Here is a 25,275-nt window from a genome sequence, read left to right as displayed (position 1 = left end):
TTGAAGTAGTTAATGCTTCAGACTTGAGAGTAGAAATGGAAACTTTGATACTTTAGTAAAACATGAAGGTCTTCAGTCTGACTTTTGACATTATTACTACATAAATGCATCTAGATATTTAAAGAGAAGAAAAGCTGTGTAACTTAAGCTTTTGGTCAAAATAAGTACAATATCTCAAGAGATATAAAGCACATTCATTCTGTTCTTCTGTACTGATAACATTCACCTATTAACAGGAACAACAAAAACCTCTCTGAAGCTTAAGTATTAATACCCTTTTCAGATGTTTAAAAAAATAGCTGTTGAAGTTTAGTGCCATTTTAGTTATTGTAGGCAGTAAAGAAATGCGGTAAATGATAAATGTGAAGTAAAGTACAAAAAGTATTCTATTTTATTTCTTCAGATTTTTTATTTATAGTTTTATATTTTCTTAGTCAAATTTAGAATATGTCTAGCTAAGTAATAATACCTAAATTCCTTCTAAATATAAATTTAAAATGTGATTTTTCAAAAATTTAAACTTTCCAATGATGAAATTTTTCTAAATGTATTATTTAAATGAATAGAAATTATTTCATATTGTCTGAATTGAGATATCCAACTTAACAATAAAACAGAACATTTGAAATAGCCTTTTTTTAAGAAAAATTGATTTTGATATTACTTGTGAGAGCTTATTACTGTTTTTCCCCTTTAATAGCTCTTCCATCGACCAAACATTAAGGTATTCTTTTCTACTAAAGGTATTATTTTCTATCATAAATAGATAGAAATATGCTTATTAGTTAAGGTACAGGCTGAGCTGTTGTTAACAAAGAGAACACCAAATTCTCAGTGTTTTAAACAAGATAGAATTTTATTCATCATTCAACAGCTCAGAGGTAGGCAGGTGGTCAAGAGTGAGTTGGTGGCTTTGTTTCACAAGGTCATCCAAGAGCCCGGGTTTCTTTTATTTGCTTTTCAACCATCCACTGTCTGCATTGTTCAGCATAGTAGCCACATGTAACTATTGACATTTATATTTAAATTAACTTAAATTAGAAATTTAACGTTCATTGTAGTTAAAGTCCTCCATAGCTACACCTGGCTGGTGACTACTGTTTTGGACAGTGCAGATGTAGAATACCCACATCACTGCAGCAAGTTCTGTTGGTCAGATCTGCACTAAGAGAGTTGTTGTTGTCTGCACAGTCTTTGCTGGCTCAAACTGGCCTAAGTTGTAGTCTACAGGAAGGGAAAATGGGAGGGTCAGGGAGAGGGGCAGCCACAGTTTTGTTATAAATGATCCAAAGGATGCATATATCACTTCTGCTTACAGCACATTGGCCAAAATTTGGTGATATGCTAACACCCAAGGGCAATTGTAAGAGTTGCTGTCTGGATGGATTGGACCCAGCTTAAACTCAGTTTAGCCAGGAGTGCCATGGAGGCAGGGATCCAATTACCAAAAGGGAGAAGGTGAGAGTATATATTAGAGGACATCTGCCAGTCTAGGTCACAAGTACTCAACATGTTAATAATCACAATTAGGTTTCTCCCTAATCCCTAAAGTAGACAGGAATCAACAGGGTAAGATATTTAATTTTAAATGGCCATGTGGAGATTAACCTGAAATTATAATTTTTTAAAAAATTTGAATTACGTCTTAAGGTTTAACAAAATTAATCTTGTAATCATTTTGACTGCAAGGCAGTATTTTGAGCACGAGCCTGTTTTTCTCTAATACATTAGTTTTACGTCTTAAACTTTGTGGAAAGATATTCTTTTGTTTGTGTGCCTGCAAACAAAGGACTAGAACTTGAGTTTCTTTCTGTCTTATTTTATAGATGTTCTGTGATGATTTTGAACATGTTGATGCTGAGCAGCAGTGTGAAGTATGAAAAGTACTAGTTGGTGATTTAGTTGTTCCTTCTCTCTCCCTGTTCCTTCTTGCTCTCTGTATATATTTATCATGGTTCTAAACTATTTAGGGCTTATAATGAAAAGCAGCAGGCTTTTTCCACACCATTTCCCATCCCTGGTCTTACTCTTTGAAACAAATACTCTGAAATTTTCATGTTTACAACCTCCATATTTCTAAAAAATATGCCTGTGTTCAACATGGCTTGATTTATCTGGAATAACATTTACTACTATAATGAAAATAGATTTAGCTCGTATACTACCTTCTCTCTTCCTTCATCACATTTTTCTTATATTAGCTTTAATATTTCTTAAACTTCTTTCATGTCTGTTCAATTAAAGATGGCATCTCTTACTCTCAAATTAGCAATTACAAATTTTAATATTTCTAATCTTCCTTCCTCATAATTTCCCTTTTCTACTGCTCAGTTTTTGTTGTTTCTTTTAAATTGCATTGATCAAATACACTTACATTAGTTTCTGTAACTATGATTAAGCCTTCTAGTTTTGTCTGTTGCTGAATTCTAAAAATTGTTATTAGTAAACAGTTTGATTTTTTTTTATGACTACATAAATATTTTCCACTGAAAAGCTAGTGATCGAACAATTACAATTTTAACATAGCTTTATTGTTTATAATTTAGTTAAAAAATTTCCTCTTTCCATTTTGGTTTCCTGTGTTTTTTTTTAAAAAATTCTTTAATTTCTTCCCACATATAAGTCGTACTCTAAAAAACATTCGGTTTTTTTTGCCAGCTGTCTCCCTCCTGAAGCCTTCTTTCTGTCTTCTAATCTGTTTTGTCAGCCAGTATTCTTCTAACCACTTTACCTTTTTATAAAATTTGTTGAAAATTTGCTTTGGTTGATTCTATTCCTTGTGCTTTTTATAACTGTGGGTTTATTTATATCTTTTTAAAAATTCCTTTGTCTGTATATATGTGTGTGTGTGTAGAGAGAGAGGATATAAACGGGTGTACTCATCTCAGCATCTTGAATCTGAAGTGTTGATATTTTCAAAGAATCAGATGCCCATGTATCTAAACCTTTGAGTCATATTGATAAAACATTTGATTAAATCTCATGTTCTAATTTTTGGAGGGAGGGGCGTTTGAGATGTTTACAGATACAGCTAAAAGAAAATCATGGTTAACTGTATAAAGTCTGATATTTTTATGTAAATAAACATTATTTCTAGAATAGTTTTACTTTTGTTTTCTAAGATTCAACTTTTTATAGATTATGATAATTTTATAATTTTTTTCGTTTGATAAAGATTGTTGTGTTTTACTTTTTATTCTATTGAGTTTATGTATCTTCACAAATGTATTGCCCAGCATTTCTTGAAATTGACCCATTTTACCATTATATCTGGCCAGTGACTAAAGAGTATATAGTGATGTTAAAAAAAAAAGTTTCCTAAGTTGGAAGGCTAATGTTAGTTTTGAACTTTAATAGATCTTACCATCAGTCTGGGTGATAAGTTGTACAATACTCTTAGGCTACTTTTTATCTTTACAAGAGAATGGTATTGTAAAAATGTCAAAAAAAATACCCACATGCCCAGTTCACTAGTAAATATACTGCTAAATTTGAACCTTTTTGGCAGTAGTTTATGCTACTCAAGGGACCATATTTTTACAGAATGATGTATTTCAAAGTGTATTGGTTTCCATTGTAGAAAATTCATGCATTTAGAGCAACTTTAAACCAAAACAATTGCACTTGTGCTATATGTTTAAAATATTAGTCATCTTGAATACATGCCCAGGTTAAGTGTCAGAAGCTATATATTGCACAAAAAGAAAATTTATTGTTAGGAGACCAGCAGTACCTGTGCTTATGCAGCCTGTTCCTTCGAGGATCAATTTGAGTATATGAACTAATATCAGCCTGATTTTTGTACAGTAACATTATTGATAATAAAGCAGAAGTTCATTGAGGAGAAAAACAAATAAAGGAAGCATAAAAGTCTCATACTGTATGAAACTACAGAAATGGATCAAAGAGTTTGACAGGAAGTTTAATGTGTACATAAGTAGAGTCTGACAGGAACATGCTGTGTGTGCCAAAGGTTCCGGTGATGGAAAACCGAAACATAGTGCTCACTGACCACAGCATGAGCCTTGACACACATTGTAAATAATCCAGAGATCTATGACTGCATTAAGCGCTGGGCTGGTGTATTAACGGCAGTAAATCTATACCAGCATAATGGGATGGCATGTAGAAATTCCTCTGATTAATTTTTGTAATGGATTAATAGGAATATAGCAAATATTTTCATCTTGAATCCTACCATCCTCCAACCTCCCTCTCTCCCCAGCCCTACCCTCCCCATTGTGATCATTCTTTATTCCCTTCTACTCACCAGGCTGGTATATGTGGATACTGGCTTTAGTACCATCAAGTTAAAAGCCGAAGATGCTTCTGGTAGAGAGCATCTAATCACTGTCAAGTTGAAGGCAAAGGTACGTGCTTCATTAAACTGTTACTGTGGTCAGGAAGTACTGTGTGAAATGAACTCTGTGAATGTTTTCAATGTAAACAGTGTGCTAGTTGCTTCTAACAAATACATATGATACTATAAAAATTTTTATTTTGGAACACCTCAGAGAATTTATTCACTAAGTTTCCCAAAGCCTGCGTACAATTTCATGTCACTATTTTAGTTCAAATTTGATCAAAATATAGACTTTATAGTAAAGAAATATTACAAATTAGGTTTGTCAGCCTCAAAGTACCATCATGTTATTTTTGTAACATCCTATGTAGAAAAGACTTGGAAGTTTCTATTATCCCAAGTAAAGTTCTACTGCAGAAGTCTTTTGTCTTCAGTCTTACTATGAATTACCTTTGTTCTTATTTCTGCCCCAACCCCCAAACACAGACACACAAATATGCATGCTTTTCATTGTTTTGGCTGAAATTTTTTTACTTCTATATTTTAAAAATTTGCAAAGGTTGTATGTACCTCTATTTATAGCCTTACAGGCTAGTGATCTGTAACTACTGACTAATTTTATTGGCACAAAACATAGCTGTTTCATCTTTTATTTTTTAATTAGGGATTGTGAATTTTGAGACATAAGTAGAATAAGCCAGTTCAGGGTATTCATCATTTACTTAGTAATCACTAGGCAAACATTAGAATTTGAGAAAACCAGGACGTCTGACTTTTTTCCTGATCCCTAGGAGTCATCAATCAACTCTATTTCAGAAGATTGTAGTGATGAAAAGATCAATTGTGTTTGTCCTTTTTAAAAATGTCTGGCATTTAAGCTTTTCATGAGAGAACGTTAATACATAAAGTTGTACTGGGTGACACAGAAAAGTTGATTATCTTATAGTGCCTCTATATCAGACAAGTTGAGAAATGACTCTCCTACACAGAGAATGTTTTAGGTATAATTTTAAGATTCATATGGGATAAGTGTTGAAAAAAATTGGGCTAACAATCTTATTTGTAAAATAAATTACGTGGATATATTTATTAAATGAAAATGGAAAAAATTTGTTTTCCTTTTTAGTTTTTAAAGATTTTTTTTTTAGGATCAAGGAGAAATCTGCCTTTACCCTTCCAAAGGTCATATGCTGCCAGTGGCAAGGGTTCTGTCATCTTCTTCAAAATTTTTTGTTTGTTTGTATTTTGTACATTGATAAAAGTTGTTTTGGTGTGAATACTAAAATGGAAAAAAAATTAAATATATCCTGTCCTGATTCTGTTTGTTTAATAGCCTCGTGTTTACAACCGTTTCTGCTTTACTAAGAGATAATGATGATTTATTGTCTGTGCTGCCTGTAATTGCACCTATAAGATTTCATTATTAATTCTGGTTAATGACATCATTGGTAGTATTGAGAGGGAGGATGTGTAGCCACTAATATAGTCCATTCCATTTGCTTTTTCTTATAACTTTTCAAGGTAGATAAGGTGACACTTTGAATATTTCTCTAGAGAATATTTTCAAGTGTCAAGTTTTTGCAGTGTCGATAGCTGTGAAGCACTATTATGGATGCCTTTGCAAGAGGGAAGAGAAAGATCTATTTGAGTTAGGAAGAAATTAGAAAGAAAAAAATTTTACCAAAAAGCAAAAAACAAAACAAGACAGACTAGACCTGAATGAATCTTATGTTGGTGTGATTTGTTCAAGTCGTGGATTATCCATTTAGTTCAATTTTCATAGAGGCCAGAGTTATCTTTTAGATGTGGTAATTTCTTTCTTATGAATATTTGGGATTGTCAGTTAAAAACAGTGAAAGCTAAAACTTACACATTAAGAGTACATAATGTAAAAATCGTAGTCTAAACTAAATTTTTAAGGATCAAGCTGATTTCTTAAAAAATAACCTTACATTAGCCTTATTTATGTAAATACTCAAATTTCTATTTCTTTTGATATTTTTTGATACATAGTAAAGACATACATTTGTTTTATTTTTCTTCTTGAGTATATACTCTCCCAATTCTGCCTTTCTCTCAACTTTACCTCACTGTCCCCAAAAACCCACAAAGAAAACAATACCAATTTTGTCTAGACATCTCATAATAAAAGTAAATATATAAGTCAAAAAGAAATATAATAAGGGAAACAGTTGAATATTGTCATTTTTGTAAGTATTTTTATGCAGTATTAACAGTTCATCCTAAACCATGAGATTAAATTATTATCTTTTCTTTACCTTCTTAAAAAAGAAGTAGGGCCTCCGTAGCTTTGGCCAAGATCAAAACTACTTGAAAAACAAATCACAGATGTGTTTCAGAGGCTGGGCGCTCTGTCCGATGCCTGTTTTTGTAATCTGCTGCAATTTGCATGTATTCAGTTGCTAGGGGGCCTTACTGCTTAGATGGTCCAATTTATAAACACGGGTTAAATTTTTTCTTGGAAAAGTATACTATGGAGTCTAAAAAAATATGTTTGTGACAAAATACATACTGAATATTATATAATAATTGTATTCCCCTTATAGTTATTGATTTGATTTGTTATGAGATTTGAAAAATGATATTTTAATTAAAAATAATTACTGTACCTATTTCTCAATTAATATTGTTTTATGTGGAGCTTTTGTTGTCAATTAGACTTCTAAAGTAAAACTTTTGGCAGTTAGTCTCTGGTGGTTTTATATATGCCTCCAACTTACTATTGAAAACTGTCTGAATTTTGATAGTCATTTTATAATACTGTATTTAGATATCTATGCTGTAGTTAGTACTACAGTACAAACAGTTCTGAAAATGAATATCTAGGATGCTACTTCATAATTCATGTTAATCATCCAGGAGTGTGTAAATTTGTACTTTTTAGGCTCAATACAGTTATGTAAAGTTTATTATATAAACAGAATTGATCTTGAATGTGAATATAATTAACACAGTATATATGCATTTAACTCAATAGATACACAGTGACGCCACCTACATATAGATCAGTCTAATTTATTATGTACATATTTTTATATTTGCAAAATTACACCTAAAATATATGTTTGAACATTATCATCTCAGAAACTCTGAGGAAGTCTCATTTATATGTGCGGGACTATATTATATTTATTATAACCTGCTTTTCCTTAAACTCTTTGTGGATCTCTTTCTATATCAGTACATACGTATCGTTTACTATCCTGCATTTGAATGTAGGATCATAATCTCTTTTAACATCACGCGTTCTGTGTGCATAGTGACTTACAAAGTCACAGGTACTTTACTTGGTTTATGTACTCTATACAGTAGTCATTTCGTTAAGTTCATATTCTTACCTAGAATAATTTGTTTAAGTAGGAGAGTTGGTATATGTTCATTGTTAGCATCAGTAGGAGACAGATAGCAGCAACTCAAAGTGAACTAAATACTCCATTTTTGACCCATGGAGGTTTTAAGTGTGCATTATTATTTTTACAGAATATCAACATTTTAGAGGGAAGAGTTTTTTTTTTAATGCTTTTAGTTGAGTTCCATCATTTTTACATATAAAACAGCGAGAGAAGTTAAATGACTTGTCCAGAGTCACAGAGTTAGCAGAACCAGAGAAAGCTAAGATCTCTGCCTGCATTTACTTTGAGATAATCACATGACTTAGAAAAATGGTGTACAAATTGTTTTCCAGTGATTGCAGCAGTTATAATCTGAAGTATGTCATCTTCTAGTTTGAATTGTCTGAAATAGGGCTCCCTCCTTAATCTCAGCCTGACTTTTCTTTTTTTCCTCCAAATTGGAGCACTGTTACATTTTCATGTGGTTTCCTGTATATTTGCCTTTGTGTTATCAGTTCTAGAGAACTGATACCATAGGAGTATACATTGATAAGTTTATTTTTAGCCAGCCAGTCGTTATAACTAAATGTTGGGTTTTTGTTTTGTTTTGTGTTTTTTTGGCAGGGTGAGGTAATTAGGCTTATTTATTTTTTTTAGAGGAGGTACTGGGGATTGAACCCAGGACCTTGTGTATGCTAAGTATGTGCGCTACCACTTGAGCTGTACCCTTCCCCTATAACTAAATGTTAATTCTTTTCAAAGCATTGATTTCAAGTGGCTGATGTTTTTTAAATACTGTAGTGGTAATTTTTGTCCTCTTTTGCTATGCAACAAAGTAGTTAAAAATAGGAGGTTGAAAAAAGTGAAAATTTAAAACTTATTATAAACATTTTGTCCAATGAGAGAAAGGAGTTTTCCTAAAACTAATTTTCTTTTAGTATATTTAGCTTTTTAATGGAATGAAATGAGCATTTTAAAAATTATATATGACTTTCAAGAGTCCAGAATTGAATTTTAGAGAAATCGTGTAGTACAATTCTCTAATAACGAAATTGAAGAAAAACTACCTTTTGTCTTCATTAACTTAGAAACCTGGTTAGTCCTATGACTGTCAATTTTTGTATAAAAGTATTGAGAAATTAAATTTCTATTTATCAACCGTGAAAAGGTTTTTCTTAAACCTGTTACTTTGTTTTCCTTTAATAAGCCAGAAGGCACACCATTATTTCTTTTATTTATCTTGCTAAAATTAATTGCTTTATTGTGGAAAATACTTTTTTGTTGATAATTATATGAATTCATTTTTATGCATTTCTTGATTCTTTTAACAAGCATTGCCTCTTTAAATAGCGACTGAGGTTGAGATTAAATTTTAGACTGAAAGGAAATTAAATATCAACCAGTTTGAACTCTTATTTTAAAAGTAAAGACACTGAGATTTGATGTGGTTCACCCCTCAGATCACATTAGCAGCTGACCTGACACTGACTTAAGTCATTACTCTTTGTTTAAAACTAATTGGTTTGGCACCCACAAATCACCAGACTTTGTACCTCCTAAGCATAGCTTGACTGTTAATCCACTCTTGACATCTCTGTAATAGTAGAATCAAAATGTTTATATATAGTACATTTGCATTTATAATACTACTTTTCCTAATATATTCAGTTGTTTTAAAATACTTTCTGTGAAATTGTCACACAGAAGCAAAATGACCTAATTTTATGCCTTTTCCTAGTACCCTGCAGAATCACCAGATTGTATTGTGGATTTTCCTGTTTCATTTTCTGTTTCGTGGACACCACAGGTAAATTCTTAAATTTATTTTAAGTAGCTAAAAGCATATTCTGTTTACTCATAAGTGCCCATTATAGGTTACAAAGTGATTTTTTTCAGTTTTCTTTAAGCATTTATGTATAAACACACTTCTGAGTGCTGCTTTCATGTTTCCTAGTCGTTAAGTCCATTCTCTTTCTCTCTCTCTTACTCCCCACCCCCACCCCACACAAACACACTCTCCAGCCTTTAAATCTTTATGTTTCATTTTAAGTAAATATGAGGAAGCTCTATTGACAGAAATTTTCCTTTAAATTTAAATCCTAAGAAACTCTTTATAAAGCAGTGAGCAGCAGGTTAAAAATTGGGTGGAATTTTTCAGACATAATATCAAGAGAATGAGTTATGACTGAAAATATAAACCCTGCCATTTTTATTCAGTTTTTATTGTTTTAAAGTGTTTATCCTTAGTTTATCCTTGAATTTAGATGATACTCTTTTTGTATGTGCTTTGGAACATTCAGACTGAGTAAAGAATATAGAAGAGTCTTTCTTCTGCTCCTGTCAATTTAATTTCTCCATACATTGGTGGTATCTGATAAGTTACTGTATTCAGATGTGCATTGTAAATTATAATATTATATAGATAAAATTGGTTATGATTATCAATAGTTCCATCATCAACATTTATTTGTGTGATTTTTAAAGATCTGGCAGAATGGTGGTTAGATTCAAAGAACAGTCTAATGATGACAGGCATAGTCCATCTTTCACTCAGTGAATTGTGGCAGTTGATTCCAAAATGGAATGAACAACTTCTCTTGTTATGCAAAGAGAAAAACTTCCTGGTGACATTTTACAGATACTCACTAAAAAGAGGCTACTCTTATTTTTGTTATGAAATTTTGGTAGGCTCAAGTGAAAATTTATGCTTTCATTTTAAATTATAATATATAAAGTAATCATCTTGTATATGAAGTTAGTTTGGGGGAAAAAAAAAGACATATTGGGATTTAAATAGTCTCATGAAGTTTCAAATACTACTTTAATCATGCATATATATTCAAAAAATATTTTTCTCATTTTATTCTTTAAAAACAACAACAAAAAAGTCTCCCTCCTTCCATTAGAAATCAAGAAAAGACAGCAAAATAAAGGGGAGGAAAAACGCTTTGATTTGCTTTTGGTATTCTGTGTGTTATAAATGTGTAAGAAATACTGTTAACTTGTATGGAAAGAATTGGAACTACATATAAATTGTGTACCTTTGTGTTTTTTTCTCCTTAAAGCAAATTTATTAAACATTTAACTCAATACTTATTCATGATACAAATACTTAATGAAATAGGAATAAAAGTAAACATCTTTACCTACTACTATAAGCTACTACAAACCTTTCTTGTTTTTTAAATACACATTTTGTTTGGCTCTGTAAGTTTCACCTTTATGTTTTATGTGAGATCATGAGATAACACTGTACATAGTTGTATTACTCTTTCCAGATATACTGTCTCTAAATTATAATTCAGCATTTATCAAAATGCCAAGATTGAAGAATATGTTTTTAATGAGTTTCTTAGTGTTTTTAATGTATATAACCATATAAGTTTTCCCCAGACTTTAATCTGTGAAAATATTTCCATCTCCACCAAAAGACTGTTTAGCACTTTCCTTATCTTGCTATTTAGCTAAATTAGTTTGTGACTCTAACAGTAAAAAATCTTGGAGGACAATTTCTTTAAAATTTTGTATCCCTGCTTAACACTAGCTCAGTGTCTTGCACACATAAGCTTGGGATAAGTGCTTATAATATTAGTTCAAATTCAGGTTTAGATTTAATTGGGTCATACAGCAAGTTTTCTATTTTGTATTAGTTCCAAGAATACAAAATTAATTAGTAGTAACTGGAATGTCATAAATTCTTTTTTTAAATTAAAGAACATACTGAAAATTTTAGCATAGTACAGATAAAAATTTGGACACCTTTTTATCCACAACTCAAATTTGACATGTTAATATTTTGTCATATTTTCTTTAGATAACTCTCCTTCTGTCTCTCTCCTAGGAATAAAATGTTCCAGGACCTAAAACTTTACCTCCCTTTTCCTTCTCTCCCTTGCTTTCTTTCCCTTTCTAGAAGTAAACCACTTGCCTGGAATTGATGTGTATGCTATCCATGCATTTGTTTATGCCATATCCTGTAACATACAGAGTCTGACTTTTTTATATAATGTTGTTTCTGAGGTTTACCCTTGATCTATGCATGTGTAATACGTTTATTTTAAATGGTTTATATCATTCCATTGTATGAATCTAACAGTTAATTTATCCATTGCCCTAGTGATACGGTAGTTCACAATTTCTTACTTAAACAGAACATCTTCTTTGTTTCCTTGTACACACGTGAGACTTAGTGTGGTTTATGCCTAGAAGTGAAAATGCTGGATTATAGGAAATGCACCTCTGGGAGATTACTAAACATCGCCAAATTGCCTTCCCAAATTGGTTGTGTAAGTTTATACTCCTGCCCTGCAATGCATAGTAATTCCTATTTTCCCAAATCCTTTCCATCTTAGTCTGATTTTAATGTGACCTTAATTCTTATCAAGAACTGATAATCATTATTATTGTTTATAATCCTTACCTTAGATTTTTTTTTGTTACAAGCATTTCTTATATATTTTGGATGCATATTTGTTGGTTACATGGGATATAAGTATCTACTCTCTGAGGCATGTTTTTTTAACTTGTATATGATATACTTCGTCAGAGGTTTAACTTTCACTGTGGTCATATTTATCAGTCTCTTCTTTGTGAGTTTTGCTTTTTGTGTCTTGAATGAGAAAATCTTCCATTATCTTGTTCTGAAGAGATATTCTACAGTTTGCTCTAGTTACACATTTTTTCCCTATTTCCGTAAGTATTTCAGTATGAAGTAAGAATCCGTATTTACGCTTGCCTGTTTTATATATCCTCATTGAATTTGAATGTGTCTTCATTTGTAGAGGTCTGGGGTGATTTCAGTTTTTTTTTTTTTTTTTTTCCACAAATACCATTAAAATTTAGAAATTTTTCAAAATATATTATTTACCTATTGTTTTAGAGTCTAGTTGACATTGTAAGCACTTTGGTTATACTGCTAGCAGTAGGAACTCTTGAGTCTTTTAGACGTGGTAAAAGTGTTGGCAGTATTAGTTTATGTTTTGAAAGTATGAAGCAACATCAGATTTCTTTGCTGTGTATGGTCTTTTTTCAGTTGACCTGTTGGAAACAGTTCTGCTTGTGGGATTTACTATGTTTTTTCTTTTTTATTTTTAACAATTTTTAAACAATTGTAGTTCTTAAGCAAAATAAATGTTACTATTGTAGTCTAATAGGAAACTATATATAAGAGACTGTAAATAGGTTCCAGATAGTTGATTTTTAATATTCCTTGCCTGCTTTTTGTACATTTCCTCTTTGGAAACGGTGTTTCTGGACTTTAAACTTGGAAGATCTTTATTTTCCTTTCTTTTTGTAAAATAATAGCATGGCTTTGTGGCATCCATATTAAAAATGGGTAATTTTCCTTATGGTCCCTGTCTTCCTGCTGGGTTGATAATGTTTTGATGTATTTTTCTTTTGCTCTGATGAGAGGTCTGCTGCTGCTGCTCTGACATATTCATTTGGATGAATAATTATAACTTGCACAATGTCAAGCTGAAGATGGTAGGGTTTTGTGCGTCATGACAAGCCTAGTAGCCAGTGCAGGTGTCTCACAGCATGATCAGCAACAGCCAGTGTATTCTGGCTCAGAGGAGACATTTAGAGTAGTAAGAAATCAGCACCAAGGGCAAGGCTGCTGCTACTACTGCTGCCGTGATATGTGCCAAAGAAACACAAAGTGCTTCTCAAAGACAAGTGACTGCACACCTCTTTACAGATACTTTGTTTACCCAGTGAATTTTCTTACATAGTTTTCAGCATAGAATGTAAGAGCATGTCATGGTTTTTATCTTATTCCACTTCCCAACATCACAGATGCTCTAAAATGTATCTACTCTGCTACCCTTTGGGCTTTTACATACAGGTCATATATGTGAATATTGCTGACTCATAAAACCATAGAATGCTCTAATGTAAAACTTTTAAGTGTGCCGACATTTGTGATTCTATAAACACAAAATTAATTTTCTCCAGGTCTCTGACCAACCCAAAATGGATGCTAAAATTGCGGCTCTGCCATTATGTGCAGGCTTAGTGAACTGTCCTCGCCACACTGGTTAGAATTTCACATTTGGTATGATACAGTAAGCAGTGGTCTTTATATTTTTTATCATGTAAATCTCATATTCTTGGAGTAATGCCATGAATGCAGGAAGAGCAAAACTAATGATAAAGCCTCTGGCTGATAATCTGATGATGAATGAAGAAATTGTAATTAAAGGAAACAGTCCTATTGCATAGCAGGGAGCATGATCCATTAGTTAGAGCAGCAGACTAGCAGTTGGGTATCCTAGGTTCTGTTTACAGTTCAGCCATTGCCTTAATTGTATAATTTCAGACAAGTCACATGAGTGCCCTTTGCCTCAGTTCATATGTATATGGAAATAGTGAACTCTTTCTTTCACAGCGATCTTAAGAAAAACAAATTTGATTTAAAACCACATTAGGTGGAAAAACCATCAATATCCATTGTATGGATCCTGTGGAAGTTCTCTTTTTGACCTACTAGGTTATCTTTCTTTCCATTTTTCTCTCTGCTGTCTGTGTTGAAGAACTCATAGTACTGGATTTTTGTTCACTCTTAAATTGGTTATGCTCTTGCCATCTTGGTAGTCTCATTGTTGCCACAGTGGTATGGGTGAAAAGACATCAGAGGGATCAAAACAAAGGAAGCTAATTCATTATTGAGAGTAGGTGATATGGTAGACCCATGAGACATGGTGGTGTGATCTGTTGGACTCAGTAACTTATTAACTGCCTTTCTTTGTTTCTCTTTTCTCTTTCAGTAACATCATTTATTTTAAAAGTACCCCATGTTGATTCTAAAAAAAAAAAAAAAAAGGAAATAAAAATAAGCAAAATTAAGAAAATGTAAAATCCCTTCCCCTCTTCTCTCCCCTCCCCTTTCTTTTCCTTTACTTTTCTCTCTCTCTCTCTGTTTTTTCCTTACTGTTCTGACTAGGATATCTAATAACCTCAGAAATATAAATAGTAGATAGAAGCATTCTTGTCTTTTTCCTGATCTCAAAGGAAAAACTTCGTTTTCATCATTAGGTAGATTTATGCTTATAGTTCTTGTACTAAAATCCTTTATCAATAATTAATGGAATTTACTTCTATTTCCAGTTTGCTAAGTGTTTCATTATGAGTGAAAGTCAAATTTTTTTCAAATATATCCTTTCTTTATATTAAGATAATCAAATTTTTTTTCCTTTAATCTGTCATTGTGGTGAATTATATTGTTTGATTTCCTAAAAAAAACAATAACATAGTAAGTTTGGGGGAGGGAGTGAAATTGGATCTATGTATTTAATCCACCTTCTTTATCTAGTAGCTATAACCTTCTTTTTATATAATATTAAATGTGTGGTTTTTACTTTATTTGAATTCTGAGGTATAAACTAGTTGTGAACGTAATGCTGAAAATTTTTTCATTGCTTTCACTTAATGGGCTGCTAGTTAAAATGAAGTATTGAAAGTTTTAAATAAGTATGCTAAATATGTTGGGGTTCCACCTTTCCAGCTAGAGGCAAGTGAGGAAATTCTTTGACTTATTTTCCTGCCCACTTGAATAATTTGGGGGTGGAGTTTCGTGTGGATAGGTCGGAGTTCTTTGAACAGTCATAGAACTTAGGTACAATAAGGAAGAGAACTGACCCACAAGATCTACTACGGAAGTTATATCCTATTTTAGTGCTTTGTTAGATGAAATGGTGTATTTGTCACGGTCAAGTCTTTCTTTTCGTGTTTACCTTGAAAAAGTACATGAACAGAAAAGCAAAAAGCAGGATTTTTCAGTGGGAAACAATTTAAATGCAACAGACATTTAATATCTACAGATGGTCCCTGACCTAATTTGACTTAATGATTTTTCAACTTTACAGTGGTCCAAAAGCGGTACACGTTCAGTAGAAACATTTTGAATTTTGATCTTTTCCTGGATTAGTGATATGCTGAATGGTACTGTCCGTGTTTCTGGACAACAGCAGCAGCCGCAGCTCCCAGTCAGCCACGTGAGCATAAGGGGAAACAACCATGTACAACCATTCTGCACCAAGACAACCATTCTGTTTTTCACTTTCACAGTATTGAATAAGTTATATGAGATATTCAACACTTACTATACAACAGGCTTTGTGTTGGATGACTTTGCCCAACTGTAGGTTAATGTAACTGTTCTGAGCATGTTTTAAGGTAGGCTTGGCTAAGCTGTGATGATGTTCAGTAGATTCGGTGTATTAAATGTACTTCTAACTGTTTATCTGGATATAACCCCATCATAAATTGAGTAAGAATTGTACTATATATGGAGCACTGAGCTGGATCCTAAGGAATTTGAGGTGAATTAACCAGGTTCTAACATCCTAGGATGTTTGGGTTTCAGGTGTAACTTTCAATCTCATCAGGAGACAGGCATTTAAAAGATAATTTCAGTAAAATGTGTTAAGTGATATGAAGAGCCATTTTGATAATGTAGAGAAGAGGCACATAATTTAACCTGATGTGGTCAAGCAAATTTTCTGGTTAAGATGTTACTTGAATGAATCTTGAGGAATGAGGGATGAGGCTTGGGAGGATATATGATACTTGAGGAGAGAACTACCTTAGCCAGAGAACAAAGGCATGACATTGTGGGAGATAACATGTAAATCATACATCATTTTGTACTCTTTAGTCAGTGATAGGACTGAGCTTTTGCTTAGAGTTAGGCGGGGTCTCCTGTACTAATAATTCTGATAATCTTGGACTTTATCCCCAAAGTGATGGGATTATAAGGAAAAAGCACAACGTGGCCAGAATTTTGTTTTATGATAGCATTTTTCAGAGTGTTTTTTTGTTTTGTTTCGTTTTTGGCTATTAATAGGATTAAGGTGGAGAAAGGACTCTGATCTAATAAATTTATGAAATCCTAGATTTAATTTCTGCTATTTCTTTAGGACTTCTCACCTTTCTTGGTACACCAAGATGTATTATAAGTCTCTAGCATTACTCTTTTTTTTCTCTTCCTCTCAGAATGCCTTTATAGATTAGTTTTCAGCAAAACTTGTTTTTTAGTAGGTCACTCTGTCATTGTAGAGGAGGGTTCTAATAGAGGATGGCAAGACTACAGTGAAGAAAACCGAGAGACTACTATGTACTTACCCACATAGGCAACGATTAGGGTCTGTTCGAGGTTAATGGTTGCAGGGAAAGAGGAAAGTAGATTGGGAAAATTCCACAGGTTATGTTGGTAGAACTTGGTGATGGATTGGGCATGAGATCTCATGGAGTACTCTCACTGCTTCTGGTGTGGGTGATTAGATTAGATAGATGGTTGTACTACCAAGTAAGGCAGAGAATGCAGTAAGAAGAGGTCTATTAGAGGCATATTCAGTTGGGAATTTGATGAGTTTGGTATGCCTATGGTATGTCAAAATAAATGTGTTTAGTGGGCAGTTGGATATATGACTTTGAATCTCATACAGTCAGTTACTTGCCAAATTAAGGAAGAAGATATATCATAATTTCAGTTGATTTCTAAGTTTATCAAGGTTAATTTAAGCTTTGCAGAAATTTTGAGATATGTGCATTGTGAGCATATGAGATACTTTTATGGAATGGTAAAATTCTTCCATGAATTTAAACACTTATTAATGAGACTAGTCATAAATAGTAAAAAAACAAACAAAAACCAACCAACCAAAGGAAGAAAAGCCCTCAAAAAAACAAAACCAAAAACAAACCAGGGTTTTTTAATCAGATGTCTTCAATACCAGTCTAAGGTACATTAAATAATTTACCTGTTGATATTAATAAATCTGACTTTGTTGTAGACCTTCATGATAGGCTTAATTCCGCTGGACCACTGTAACATAGTGAAAAGAGAACATAGAATCTTAAAATCTGGGCCAAATTCTGGCTTTATCCTTAGAGTGCATGACCTTGGGCAACTCTTTTAACTTTATCTGTAAAAAAAGAGGGAAGTAATACTTAAGTCATGGATTGCATGTAAGAGTAAATTGAGATACTGTTTATGATAGTCCTTTTGAATTGTAAAGTGCTATACAAATGTATAAAGTGTATAGGGAGGTAACACAATTTATGAATTGGTGAGCTTTTAAAATAGCAAGTCAAGTCTGTATGCTAGTACCACACTGTTTTGATTACTGAGCTTTGTAGTAAGTTTTGAAATCAGGAAATGTGATTACCACTTTGTCCTTTCCACTTTTTTCTCCAGCTTTGTTATTTTTCAAGATTGTGTGACTATACAGGGTCTCTTAAGATTCTGTATAAATTTTAAGATGGGATTTTCTATTTCTACTCAAAAATGTCATTGGATTTTGATAAGGATTGCATTGTCTTCCAGTTCATGAGTGGATTGAGATTCCATTTATTGATGTCTTCTTTAATTTTTTTCACAAATATTTTTTAGTTTTCAATTTGTAAGTTCTTAACTTCCTTGGTTAAGTTAACTACTAAGTATTTTACTCTTTTTGATGCTGTTGTAAATGGAATACTTTTCTTAATTTCTTTTTTGGATTGCTCGTTATTGTTCTTCAGAAACACAACTAATTTTTGTGTTTTGACTTTACTGGTGGTCAAAGTGGTATCCTGCTACTTTGCTGAATTAGTTTCTTAGTTTTAACAATTTGGGGAGGAATATTTGAGTTTTTTACCTGTAAGATTACATCTTCTGCAAGCAAGGATAATTTTACTTACTCCTTTCCAGTTTGAATACTTCTAATTTATTTTTCTTGGCTACCTGATCTGGCTAGAACTGTGTTGAACAGAAGTAGTAAAAGTAGATATCCTTGTCTTGTTCCTGATCTTAGAGGAAAAACTTTCGGTCTGTGAACATTGAGTATGGTGTTTGCTGCTGTTTTTCATAATGTGGCTTTTATTATGTTGCAGTAATTTTCTTCAATCCTAGTTTGTTGAGTTTTACCAAGAGAGGGTGTTAAACATTGTCAGATGCTTTTTCTGTATCAAGTGAGATGATTGTGGGGATTTTTTTCCTTATTCTGTTAGTATAGTATATTACATTCTATTGATTTGCATATATGGAGCCATCCTTGCATTATGAGAATGAATCCCACTTGATTCCTGTGTATAATCTTCTTAATATGCTGCTAAATTTGGTTTGCTGGTATTTTGTTGAGAATTTTTATATCAGTATTCATAAGGGATCATGTTTTTTCAGTTTTCCTGGGGCTTTAGTATCAGGGTAAATAAAGCCTTATAAAATAAGTTAGAAAGTATTTTCCCCTCTTCAGCTTTTTGGAAAAGTTTGAGAAGAATTGGTGTTATTCTTTTTCACGTTTGGTATAATTCACCAGTGACACTGTCAGGTCCAGGGCTTTCTCTTTTAAGATATTTTGATTAATGATTCAATCTCCCTACTCTGTTAAAATTTTCTGTTTCTTTGTGATTTAGTCTTGGAAAGTTTTGTGTTTCTCAGGATTTGTTCATTTCATCTAGGTTACCCAATTTGTTGACATACAGGTTTTCATAGTTCTCTCTTATAATTCTTAATTCTGTAGAATGGTAGTAATATCCCCACTTTGATATCTGATTCTAGTAATTCGAATTCTTTCATTTTTTCTTAGACCATTATCTAAAAATTTGTCAACTTGTTGAACTTTATAACGAACCGACCTTTGGTTTTCTTGATTTTTCTTTATTGTCTTTCAGTTCTCTATTTTACTTATCTCTTCTGTAATCTTTATAATTTCCTTCCTTCTGCTAGTTTTAAGCTTAGTTTGATCCTTTAGTTGTTAAGTTAGGTTGTTGATGTGAGATCTTTCTTGTTTGTTAGTATGTGCATTTAGTTATAAATTTTCTCTTTAGTACTGCTTTTTCTACATTCTATAGAATGTTTTCACCTTTGTCTCTAAGTATTTTCTTATTTTCCTGTGATTTCTTCTTTGATCCATTGCTTGTTTAAGAGTATGTTATTTAATTTTCATGTATTTGTGAGTTTTCTAGTTTTCTTTCTTTTATTGATTTCTAACTACATCTTGTGGTTAGAAAAGATACTTTATATGATGTCTATCTTTTCAAATTTATTGATAAATATTTTGTAGCCTAAAACATGGTGTGTCCTGGAAAATATTCCATGTGCATTTGAGAAACATGTATATTCTGTTATTGGGTAGAGAGTTCTATTTATGTCTATTAGATCTTGTTGATTTGTTGTGTTGTTTAGGTCCTCTATTTCTTTACTTCTGTCTGCTTATTCTATTATTGAGAGTAGGGTATCACTGTCTCCTAACTAGTACTGTACAGCTATTTCTCTTCAGTTCTGTTAATTTTTGTTTCATGTTTTGCTGATCTGTTATTACCTGCATGAAAGATTTAGTTGTTATATCTTCTTGCTGGATTGAACCTTTTATTAATATATAATGTCCTTTGTCTCTTACAACCTATCTTGATTTAAAGTCTATTTTGTCTGACATTAGCATAGCCACTCCTACTTTCTTTGGTTATTATATGCATGGAATGTCTTTTTTCCAGTCTTTCACTTTCAACCTCTTTGTGTCTGTGGATCTAAAGTGAGTCTTTTGTAGACAGCATATAGTTGGATCATGTGTTTTTAATCTATCCTGCCAATCTGTCTTTTAATTACAATTTAGTCCATTTATAGTTATTACTGATAAGGAGGGATTTAATCTGTCATTTTGCTACTGTTTCTTTATATCTTACAGTTATTTTGACGCTTATTTCCTGCATTACTATTTTATTTAGTGTTCCAGTTGGTTTTTTGGAGTGAAACATTTAAATTCCTATGTTAATTATTTTTGTGTATATTCTGTAGCTATTTTCTCTGTAGTTACCATCAGGATTACATTTAACATCCTGTAGTTATAACCCTCTAATTTATACCAGCTTAACTTCAGTAAGATACACAAGCTGTGGTCCTTTACAGCTCTATACCCACTCTCCTCAGTTGTTGATGTCACTTAATTTTATTTTTATAGTATGTGCTCAGATTCACAAACTGATGTATTTTAAATGCATTTGTCTTTTAAATTATGTGGAAACCAAGGTGTGGAGTTACAAACCAAAGTTAGTCAAACCAGCTTTGAGATAAGTAATTCTTAGTTTTAAAAAATGTTATAGTCTCTTAAATCATTTAGAAAACAAGTGTAGTAAAAACATTTTTATAATAATACTAACTTTCATAACTGCACATGTATTTACCTTTACTGAGATCTTTATTTTTCATAGGGCTATATGCTACTGTCTAGTGTCCTTGCATTTTAACTTGCGAAACTTCCTTTAACATTTCTTGCAGGGCAGATCTAATGGTAATAGACTCCTTTTGTTTGTATAAAGATGTCTTTATTTCTCCAACACCGATGAATGGTAATTTTGCCAGTGATGGGATTTTTGGTTGACTTTTTTTTTTCTTTTAGAAATTGTGAATATTAGTATTAACCCACTGTCTTCTGGTCATCAAAGTTTCTGATGAAAAATCTGCTAATAGTCTTTGAAGATCCCTTGTATGTGATGAGTCACTTCTCACTTCTTTCAAGATTCTCCTTGTCTTTTGAAAACTTGATTATAGTGTTGTAGTGTGTGTCCCTTTGAGTTCATCTTACTTGGAGTTCATTGAGCCTCTTGCGTGTATATATTTATGTATTTCAGCAAATTTGGGAGTTTTTCAGCCATGCTTCCAGATGTTCTCTTTGCCATTTTCCCTCTCTTATTCTGGGACCTCCACAGTCCATATATTGGTCAACTTGATGTGTCCCACAGTTCCCTTAGGCTCTGTGTACTTTTCTTCAGTTTTTTTCCTTTGTTTCTTAGACATAATAATTACTTTGTTTTGTTTTGTTTTTAATGCCCTGTAATTTTTTTTTTTTTTTTGCTATTGTTGAAAACTGGGCATTTTAATTATATAATGTAACTCTAGAAATTGGATTCTCTCCTCTCCCCAGTGAAGGAAGATCGAGATCTCCCATTTTGTGTGTGTGTGTGTGTGTTTTGTTGTTGTAGGCTTTCTCTGTGTCCAGTATCAGTCCAAGGTGTAAGCGTTGGGTCTTCTGGCCTTTTTGAGCCCATACCTTTCCCTGGGCATGCAGAGTGACTTCCAGATTTTTCCTGTATAGGCAGTTGCTTTTTTTTTTTTTTTCTTCCAGTTTTATTGAGATACTGAGTTGACATACAGCATTGTGTACATGTAAGCTGTGCAGCGTAATGATTTGAGTTGTATGCGTTATCAAATGATTATCTCAGTTAAGTTCAGTGAATATCCATCATCTCATATATTTACAAAATGAAAGAAAGTAAAAAATATTTTCTTGTGATGATAACTCCTGGATTTACTTTCTTAACAATTTTCACATATAACATACAGCAGTGTTAACTGTATCAATCATGTACGTTACATCTCTAATACTTACTTTTCTTATCACTAGAAGTTTATACCTTTTGACCACCTTCGTCTATTTCCTCCTCCACCCACCCCTCCCCTCTAGTAACCACAAATATGATCTCTTTTTCTATGAGTTTGTTTGAAGTGTAATTGACCTACAACACTATTATACACAACATAGTCATTCAGCATTTCTGTGCATTGCAAAATGATCACTGTAAGTTTAGTCACTGTCTATCACCATACAAAGATATTACAATATTATTGACTATATTCTCCGCACTGTACATTTTATCCTCATGACTCACTTATTTTGTAACTGGACGTTTGTACTTCTTAACATTCCTCATCCGTTTCACTCATCCCAGTTGAGCAGCTTTTGAATGTTAGTCTTTAATGTCTGACACTCAAAAGGGGAAAATGAAGACGAGGGTAGAAAAGAAAAAAAAGAGCCCCGTCTTCCTAAATACTCTGCCAGACATTTCTGCAGGAGAGGGAGGGACTTGCAGTGGTGGGAGGAGGTTCAGCAACAATGTCCAACTGCCGTTTTGTTCATTTCTCTGAGATTAGAAGCAATATTCCGCCATCAGAGCACAGATCCCTGATATTTGAAAGACAGGTCCTTTTTGCGCACTCCGGCTCCTATAAGCTGTGTGTGTGTGCAGGGCTGCCTGTCATGGGGCTGGGAGCTGGGTGATGGGTAGCCCCTGGGAAGCTCAGAGCTGAAATTGACCAAAGTTGCAAGCCTTCCGTAGACTCCAGAGTTCCAGAGTAGTTACATCGGACAGATTTCTGTCAGCACATTTGTTGTCTACATTGGGATACAGGTCATTGGTGCTTTCTACTCAGGCATCTACCCAGAATCCTCTACTGATTGGCTTGATTTTTTTTTTTTTTTAATGGTCTACAATATAGGATAGCTTAGGACTGAACTGGAAGTGCCTACTCATTCTCTGCATAAACTTGACAGGTATTTATTTATTCCTCCCTCCTTTCTTTCCTCTCTCCCTCCCTTCCTTTCTCTTTCCCTCCGTCCCTTATCTTTTTTGTTAATAGAATTGCTGTAGTCATTCTGTGATGGCTACACATTGAATGTATTTCATTTAACTTTGTGGGCAGATATACTCTCCACATGACTTAAAAATAGTAGCAAATCTTTTAAATCATCAGTGGTCAGTAATAGTACAAAAAAAAAGAAGAAGAGGTGATGCATTCTTTATGGATTGTGTGACAGAACAACCTTTGATTAAATAGATTTATTTATTGAGATACCTATAGAAAGAGTTGAGAACATTAATGAAGCTTGCAAATAAGATGAAATGAACTGTATTTAAGAGATATATCTCTTTAAAGATATCTGATTGGGAATATTGCAATTAATATTAAAATTACATTTCTGTAAAAGTTTAATCTCTTGATATTCCCTTATTCTATTGAAGCCTTTTGAATTCCTCAGAGATAAAGACAAAAATGATTATTAGAGGATTTATCTGCACATATTATAGGAAAGTATAAAAAAATCAGAATGGAAAGCAACTGTTGCAAGTACCAGAAAATTATGCTATTAATTTAAGTGTCATCAGAGCACAAAAGATCACATTCCGGGACTGCAAGAAAATTATTAAAATACTGGAAATAATAGTACTTAAGATGAAGATATTATGCTCTAAGATCTGGTTAAGTGACTGACATTATTATATCACTTCAGGTATTATAAAAGTAACAAAATGCTCTTAAAGATAATAAGCGTTACATTTTGAGATTGGCAGTGTTCACACTTCTCTGCTTAAGTGCTTTCCTAGTTTAACATAATTTAATAACATTTATGGGGGAATAGCTAACATCTTAGTTCCCAGATATATCCTTCCTCCTTCCTTCTCCAATATATACACATTTTATATATCTGTGTATACATGTAAAAGTGATAAAGTGTTATTCTCTAAGTGGTGGGTTTATGAAGTTACTCTTCTGCCTTTGTCCTTTCTATTAGGAATGCTGCTATTTAGTAATTTTTTAAGCTTCTAAATGTTGAGAAATCTACTTCAGAGAAGGTACTGCTATGTAGATCCATTACTGTCCAGAAATCAGAATGAGTGTTTTTTTTAAACAGCTTTATTGAGGTATAATTGATATACGATAAACTGAACATATTTAAAGTGCACAATCTGATGAGCTTTGACAAATGTTTACCCCCATGAAATCAATCCCACAATCAAGATAATAAACATTTCCACATCAACCAGGTTTCCGTCTTCCCCTTTTTTATCCCACCATTCTGGCCCTCTTGTGCCCCTTGATGCCTAGGCAACCACCGATGTCTTCTGGAATTTTACATAATTCTATGAACCTTTCTATGTGAGGCTTCTTTCCTCAGCATACTTAGAGATTTGTCAGTGTTGTAGCATGCAGTCATAGTTCATTGTTTTATGCTGAGTAGTACTCCTTTGTATGAATGTGCCAGGTATTGTTCATTTACCTGTTGATGGACACATGACTTATTTTCAGGATTTGACTGTTATAAATAAAGCTACTGTGAACATTGTGTGAATGCCATTATATGAACATAGGCTTTCATTTCTCTTTGGCAAATACCTAGGGGTGGAATGGCTAGGTCATATAGGAAGGGTGTATTTAACTTTTTGAGAAACTGTTAACAGTTTTCCAAAGTGGTTGTGCCCTTTAACATTCTCCAGAATAGTGCTTGAGAGTTCCTGTTTTTCTGCATCCTTGCTGGCATGTGGTATGTCCTATCATTTTCATCTTAGCCATTATAACAGGTAGCTCATTATGATTTTAATTCGTATTTCTTTAATGACCAGTGACGTTGAACATATTAAATGCTTGTCATCCATGTATCTTTGTGAAGTGTCTGCAAATCTGTTGAATAAAGACCTGAGTTAATGGAGAGATAAACCATATTCATGGATTAGAAGACCACATTGTTGTCAGTCACTTCTCTCTATATTGATCTATGGATTCAGTGCAATCCTGATCAAAATCCCAGCTGATTTTTTTAATTGAAAAAATGATTCTGAAATTAATTTGGAAATGCAAAGAGCTTAAATAGTCCAAAAAACTGAAAAAGGAGAAAATTGGAGAACTAATAACACCTGATTTCAAGACTTACAAATTTACCTTTAAGACTAACCTATCTATCAAGACAATGTAGTATTAATATAAAATATGACAAATAGATCACTGGAATAGAGAATTTAGAAATATACCCATAGAACTGTATATACATATAACTGTTTTCAGTGAAGGTGTAAAAACAGTTCAGT

General features: G+C 32.9%; 1 protein-coding gene across 2 annotated transcripts in view; it reads left to right on the top strand.

Annotated features, from left to right (window-relative positions):
* Nucleotides 1–25,275, top strand: part of FANCL (FA complementation group L) — a 72,920-nt gene that overhangs the window by 23,772 nt on the left and 23,873 nt on the right. For both annotated transcript variants that reach the window (XM_074341171.1, XM_074341172.1), the window contains exons 6-7: nucleotides 4,274–4,370; nucleotides 9,395–9,463. In XM_074341171.1, the coding sequence (XP_074197272.1) occupies nucleotides 4,274–4,370; nucleotides 9,395–9,463 (166 nt within the window). The remainder of the gene's footprint in view (nucleotides 1–4,273; nucleotides 4,371–9,394; nucleotides 9,464–25,275) is intronic.

The sequence above is a fragment of the Camelus bactrianus genome, chromosome 15 (genome assembly GCF_048773025.1).
Source record: "Camelus bactrianus isolate YW-2024 breed Bactrian camel chromosome 15, ASM4877302v1, whole genome shotgun sequence".
NCBI lineage: Eukaryota > Metazoa > Chordata > Mammalia > Artiodactyla > Camelidae > Camelus > Camelus bactrianus.
This window is presented reverse-complemented; position numbering and strand designations above follow the sequence as displayed.